The 6,788-nt window shown below is 55.9% G+C and overlaps 1 protein-coding gene across 1 annotated transcript; it reads left to right on the top strand.

The window, feature by feature from the left end:
• Positions 1-867: 867 nt before the first annotated feature.
• ORAI3 (ORAI calcium release-activated calcium modulator 3) lies at positions 868-6,039 on the top strand. Its single transcript, XM_082645605.1, has 2 exons — positions 868-1,680; positions 4,582-6,039. Exons 1-2 carry the CDS (start codon positions 1,453-1,455, stop codon positions 5,239-5,241), a joined length of 888 nt encoding a protein of 295 aa, XP_082501731.1. The 5' UTR covers positions 868-1,452; the 3' UTR covers positions 5,242-6,039.
• Positions 6,040-6,788: the final 749 nt, after the last annotated feature.

Raw genomic sequence — 6,788 nt, 5'->3', positions numbered from 1 at the left:
ACTTGAACATTCATCTGTACTGAAGTGTTACTTGAACCGGGGGAACCTCGGACCTGGGGGAGCCGGAGCTTGAGGGGACAGGACCAGCTTGGACTGAGGCTGGACCGGTGGGTACCCAGTTTGGACTGGACCACCCCCAGGCTCTCTCTTGCTTTACTGTATTGAGCAGCTCCACCCCTCCTGACCTGGGGTGGGGGTGGGGGTGGGGTGCCAGCCCAGTGATGGGGAAGATGGGACTCCTCCAGCTTGGCTCTTCCCACTCTTTCATCGTCATGGAAACTTGTATCCCATTTGCCCAGGGAACTGCCACTCCTGGTTGCCATGGAATTAGCAGCCAATGGACACCTCCCAAAGCCAGTGCTAAGGCTGGAAAGGGCCCCTCTTAGTTGCCGTGGGAACTTAGTAACAGACTCTCGGCCCTCCCCTGCCCCTTCCTCCACTGTGGGGGGCGGGTTTTGGGGAGCCAGGGGGAGGGGTCGGGGCCAGGTCCCGCCCCTCAGCCCAGGCCTCCCTGGGGAGCCAGGTTGTACCATGTAGGGGAGGGGGGAATCTATCCACATACCTCAGGTAACAGGGAGGTGCGCGGGTGGGGGGAGGGACTGGGCGGACCAAAGGCCGGAGGGGAGGGGGTCCTGGGAATCGCAAAAGGCTTGAGGATGGGGCCGCTTGGGGGAGGGGGAGGAGGCAGCCCGGTGTGGGGCAAGTGGGGGACCCAGCCGGGCTGGGCCCCTGAGCCCCGGGTCTGTACAATATGGTTTGCTATAAAAGTCAAAATCTTCCAGCCGGGGCCGCCGAGTTCGTGTGTGTGTCTGCGGCGTTGGGGATGTGGGGCTAGGGCGGGGATGACCCGAGTGTTCTTTGAGGCCCTGGGAGGAGGGAGCTGTTTGGATGGATCTGGGGGACCTAGGTCCTACTGGGCTTCCGGAAGTTGAGGATGCAGGGTCTCCTGCGGTCCCTACAGTTAGATGAGCTCACTTTCCCGGAGTTCACTGTTTTAGGTAGGGTTTTGGAGTCTGGACGTTGGAGGTGTCCAGGTGTACCTGCAGTGGTCCAGAGCCCGGAACTCCCAGTCACTGGCTGGGGCTGGGCGTTCATCTCAGCGGGGCTTAGGCACCTAGAGGATATTCTAAGTGGACTGGGGTCTCGGGGTCCCTTGGGATCTCTGCGGACGGTCCCCCGGCTCCACCCCATCATGTGGCCGCCCCGACTCCGCCTCCGCCCCAGTTCCTGTTTCGGCCTCGGCAGTCCTGCTTCAGCCCCTAGGGCTCCACGCAGACGCCTGCTCTTCATTCTCCGCCTGGGCCACGTCTTCCTGGGCGCTCGCCTTCCGCATCCCCGCTCGTCCCGCCGGGGGATGGGGCCTTCCCCCGGCCTGGGCCGGCCCTGCTGGGGTCCCCGAGGCGACTCGGCCCCGCCTTGATGGACTGACCCGCCTGGTGCTGCGGCCCCAGGATGAAGGGCGGCGAGGGGGACCCGGGCGAACAGGCCCCGCTGAACCCGGAGGCCGAGAGCCCCGCGGGCTCGGCCACCTACCGGGAGTTCGTGCACCGCGGCTACTTGGACCTAATGGGGGCCAGTCAGCACTCGCTGCGGGCGCTCAGCTGGCGCCGCCTCTACCTCAGCCGGGCCAAGCTGAAAGCTTCCAGCCGCACGTCTGCCCTGCTCTCGGGCTTCGCCATGGTGAGGGAAGGGAAGGGGCGCACAGGGTGGGGGTGAAGCACAGTGTGGGCACTGGGTTGGGGGCAAAGTGAATGGGTACCCAAGGGAGACAGGGTAGAGGAAAGGGAAAGACCGGTTTTTAAGAGGTACAAGAGGGGTAGCAAACAAGGTCCCAAGGGACTCTGCAAGTCCCTTTTTATGGGTGTGTGCGTGTGTATAAACAGGTTCCTAGCATAAACTGGGCCGTGGGGAGGATAAGCAAGTCCTAAAGGTGTCACAGGGGACACGTCATGTCAAGGGGGTAGACAAATCACCAAGGGGGATACATATGCAAGGATAGAGCGAAGTGCTCCCAAAGGAGCATGGTCCAGCATTAGTGGTTACTAGATCCCCACCGGAGGTTCAGCAGCAAATCAGAGCTGGGTGGGGGCTGGGAGGTGGGGTGGTTGAGAGAGCAAACTGGATGGAGTGGTCACACCCAAAAGAAGGAGGGCGGCCAGGCCCCAGCAGGCACACAGGGTGCTTAGTGTAGCCCAGGAAAGCTCTGAGAAGAGAGGATGCCTGTGAGGGAGCCCCTAGCGAAAAAAGCTGCTTAGGAAGCTGATACATGATTCTGGAGATGATAAACTCCAAGTGCAGGTGATATCCGCTGACGGTCCAGGGCAGAAGCCTCACAGGAAGTGGGACCGAGGGAGGTCCCAGGGTGAGGAGCAGTTAGCAGACACAAGTCCTGGCTCTTTCCTGCTTGTGGCCAGCTATGTAACCCTGGACAGGCCTCCGCCTCCTCGCAGGCCAGTGGGAAATTGTGAGATCATGGAGGGTGCACCCTCTGTAGCCTGCCAAGTAGCTGCCCCAAGGTGAGCTCATTCTTGTCATCAAACCCTAGATCCAAGCATGTCAGAGCAAGGCACACATCAGAATGCCTCAGACTACCTGTTAAGGGAAACCAAGACCCAGAATGGGACAGTGGCTTTGCCTGCCAAGAGCACTCAGCAGCTGAAGGATATAGGATGAACTAGGACCCAGGGTCGCTAGACTGTTAGTCCAGGGTTTCCCACCATCATGACAGGAAGAAGGAGAAAATGGGCTGGAGGGGGGTCCTCATAGGAACATGAGGGGGATATCAACATGAGGATAAAAAGGGGTCATAGCACCGGGTGATTTGTGTTAGTCTCTGCTCCTCTCTGTGCCACAACCTCTGTATTAGAATGATGAGAGGGAAAGTTTCTACCCCTAAGGGTCATCCTAGGTCTATGGTTTTCTACGTGGGGGTCCGGATCTGCAGGTCAGCTCACCCTTCCTGATGTGGGGTCATCTCAGGACAGGGAGCTGGCTCCCCTTCACCTGTACAGACTGCAGAGGGAAGGGAGCAGCCCCGTGAACCTAGCTGAGGGAGTTGCCCCGCCCCCATGTCCCCCATGGTCCAGCCTGTTCCCAAGGGGACAATCCGGCCAGCTGCTGGACTTGCATGTTGCTGGGGTGACAGCTTAAGGGCCAGGACCTTCTCTGCAGGATCAAGAGGCCAGATGAGTAGGTTCTGGGGGCCAGACTGGCCCCAGTCCTGCCAGGGGAGGTCAAGGCTGAGTCAGGCTGTGGGAGAAACCAGGACCAGGCCTGGCCCAGATCTCTGTCTGTGGAAAACACCTGCTAACACCCGCCATGGCCCAATTTCCCAAAATATTCAGCCTTGCCTTCCTACCACCACCCTCCTGGCTCTGCACCTTCCTCCTTCCCCCAGCCCCAGGGCAACCTAATGGATCTTGCAAGAACCAGGCATGGGGAAAGATCCCGATTCTGGAATTCAGATGGCCTGGGTTAGAATAACATTATATAAATCGTATTGAACCATCACTAAGTACCAGGCACTGTGCTTAAGGCTTTTATGTGTATCATCCTTCTATTATCCTATGAAGTAGGTACCACTACTGTGACCATTTTACAGATGAGAAAACTGAGGATCAAAGATGTTAAGACACCTGCCAGGGTTCCACAGCAAGTAAGTGGCAGGATTGAATTTAGGCAGTCCAGCTGTAGAGTCCAACTGTATACAAGCCTAGAACAGGATCATCAACTCAAATGTTTGCAAAGGCCTTTGGCAATATGGATGCCAAGTTGGCTGGGTGGGGACTGTGGCTATCAAGAGACACTCCTCACCCATCCAAAGGGAGCAGCCATGACTCAACCCTAGCTGATCGGTGCCATGCAGGAATGTGGGCCTGGTGTAACCAGACCTTCCAAGTTTCCAAGAGGATCTGGAAATAGGAATATTTACATGAAATCTCTTGAGTTTTAGAAGTTGGCAACGTAATTCTTTAAAAAACACACTGTCTGAGCCAAGCAAAACATGTTTGCAAGCTGGCCTGGGTTTGTGGCGTGCCAATTTGCAAACTCTGGCCTTGGACTTCAGTGTTAACTCTAATAATAACAGCAGACACTTACCTGAGCCTACTGTGTACCTCACACTATACTTATCACTTGATATATATTATCTCATTCAATTTTCAGAACAACCGTATAAGACAGGTAGGTGCTATTATCAATCCCTGTTTTCCAGATGAGGAGATTGAGGCACAGAGAGAACCAAACCACTTGCTCAAGGCTGCACAGCTTGTGGAGCTGAAAATGAACCCAGGCCACCCCACTCCAGAATCTGTGCTTTTTAACCCCTATAACAAGATAAGATTGTCAGAAACGTGCCATCCAGCCCTCTAGATAGCCAGGTGGGGAAACTGAGGTCTGGAACAGGACAGAGCCTTGCCAAGGCTGCCCATTCATTCACTCAACAAAGACTGGGTGCCCTCTCTCTGCCAAGCACTGTTCTTCTAGGTCTTAGGGATACATCAGTGATGTACACCAAGAGGCAGAAAACCCCTCTACTCTTGAGGTTATGGGCACTCAACCCATCCCTTCTTGTCCCCACAGGTGGCCATGGTAGAGGTACAGCTGGAGAGCAACCACGAATACCCGCCGGGCCTGCTGGTGGCCTTCAGTGCCTGCACCACCGTGCTGGTGGCTGTGCACCTCTTTGCACTCATGGTCTCCACCTGTCTGCTGCCTCACATTGAAGCCGTCAGCAACATCCACAACCTCAACTCTGTCCACCAGTCTCCACACCAGCGACTCCACCGCTACGTGGAGCTGGCCTGGGGCTTCTCCACTGCCTTGGGCACCTTCCTCTTCCTCGCTGAAGTTGTCCTGGTTGGCTGGGTCAAGTTTGTGCCCATCGGGGCCCCCTTGGGCACACCAGGCTCTGTGGTACCTGCTTCCCAGGTGCCTGAGACTCTGCCACCAGTGGCCACCTCCCTTAGTCCAGCTTCCAAGCCATCCTCTACTTCTGCAGCCCCGTCACAGGCTGAGCCACCTGAGGCCTGCCCACCTCGGCAAGCATGTGGCGGTGGTGGGGCCCATGGACCAGGCTGGCAAGCAGCCATGGCCTCCACGGCAATCATGGTACCTGTTGGGCTTGTGTTCATGGCCTTTGCCCTGCATTTCTACCGCTCCTTGGTGGCTCACAAGACCGACCGCCACAAGCAAGAGCTAGAGGAGCTGAGTCGCCTGCAGGGGGAGCTGCAGGCTGTGTGAGGCCGGTGTTAGCCACAGCTGCGAGCACCGCCTCCCTCAGGGGTCAGCCAGAGGCCCCAGGTCTACGGACCCCATCCCCCGCCCTGCCTGGAGCCACTTCCTGTGGCTACTCTCAGGTAGAGAACAGATTCCTGCCCTCAGGGTCCTTTGGGCTGGGCCTTGGGCAGCTCCCACATTCCCAGGGATTCTCCCTGTCAGTCTGTCCCATGGGTTTTGGAAATTCTACTCTACACCTGGGCTGGGAGGAGCAAGGGAGGAAGTGGAAGGTCCTCAGTCCAAGGCTCATGAGGTAGGTAGAGGGGAGGCAGGGAGACCCTGTCAGACCTTTGGTGCTGACTCTTAGCCACTTGCCCCCATATAGAATGTGGACGTCAGAAGCTTACACACCCACCCAGCTGCCCCAGAAGGCAGCCAATCCTTGCTATACTTTTTATGGTTGGCTTTTTTTTTCTTCCTCATCCTCAGATTTTGATGGGTTCCACCCTCTTGCTTTGGTGTTTGGGTAGAGGGATTTGGGTGTTTCTACCGCAGGCATATGTCCAGCCTTTCCAAGGAGGAGCCACCCTATTTGGAAGTTCAAATGCCTGCCCCACTGCCCTAGACCCACACTTACGCTTCTGTATCTGGTTCCTACTCTCCTGGTTCAGGGCTGGGGTCAGTGTGCCAAGCCTGATCCCTAGCAAGGGTTGGGGTGAGGTTTTAAGGGAGGAGGTCCAGTCCATAGCCCTTGGAATACAGAGCTATTCTGACACTGAATTTTTGATGCACCTAGTTTTGTATAATAAATTGTTTCACACATGTCCCTGTGGCTGTGAATGGGGTGAAGGGAGCTGACTTGTTCTTAAGAATCAAGTGGAGGCAAGTGTCCCTGGGGGCAGGGCAGGGGTGGAGGAGAGGAGGTTCCAGGTATGACCCCCTTGTGGTGCTGACAGGGGCCAGTAGCTTCTGAATGTAGAGACTGAGTTATTCTAAGGCTAAAGGCTTTTGCACTCTTGTTACTGAGCCCAGGGTCTCTACCTCATCCATTGAGGATTTAGTATACGTTTCTTTTAGTGTAAGTTTCTTTCTTGAGAGACTACTACATACTAGGGGCTTCTCATAGGTAATCTTATTTAGCCTACTTAATTTATTTAAAAATCACCTCAAGGGCTTCCCTGGTGGCGCAGTGGTTGAGAGTCCGCCTGCCGATGCAGGGGACATGGATTCGTGCCCCGGTCCGGGAAGATCCCACATGCCGTGGAGCGGCTAGGCCCGTGAGCCACGGCTGCTGAGCCTGTGCGTCCGAAGCCTGTGCTCCACAACGGGAGAGGCCACAGCAGTGAGAGGCCCGCGTACAGCAAAAAAAAAAAAAAAAAAATCACCTCAAGAGGCAAGTCTTTATCATTACCGTTTCAGAGATAAGGAAGCTTCAGCCTAAGAAGGCTGAGGATCTTGCCCAAAGCCACCCAGCTAGTCAGTGAAAACTTAGACTACTTTTACCATCACATGGGGAATGGTTTTATTTGAGAAAAGGAACCAATATCTTTCAACTGGGACAAGAGAAAGGA

The sequence above is a fragment of the Mesoplodon mirus genome, assembly GCF_964341445.2.
Source record: "Mesoplodon mirus genome assembly, chromosome: 15".
Classification (NCBI taxonomy): domain Eukaryota; kingdom Metazoa; phylum Chordata; class Mammalia; order Artiodactyla; family Ziphiidae; genus Mesoplodon; species Mesoplodon mirus.
The sequence above is the reverse complement of the archived record's forward strand: the minus strand, read 5'-3'. Positions and strand labels throughout refer to the sequence as shown.

Excerpts from the sequence above, each read along its gene's own strand:
- ORAI3 (XM_082645605.1), top strand. The coding sequence starts at position 1,453 with ATGAAGGGCGGCGAGGGGGACCCGGGCGAACAGGCCCCGCTGAACCCG. Across the intron at positions 1,681-4,581 it reads TGCTCTCGGGCTTCGCCATG|GTGGCCATGGTAGAGGTACA; the intron begins GTGAGGGAAGGG and ends TTGTCCCCACAG.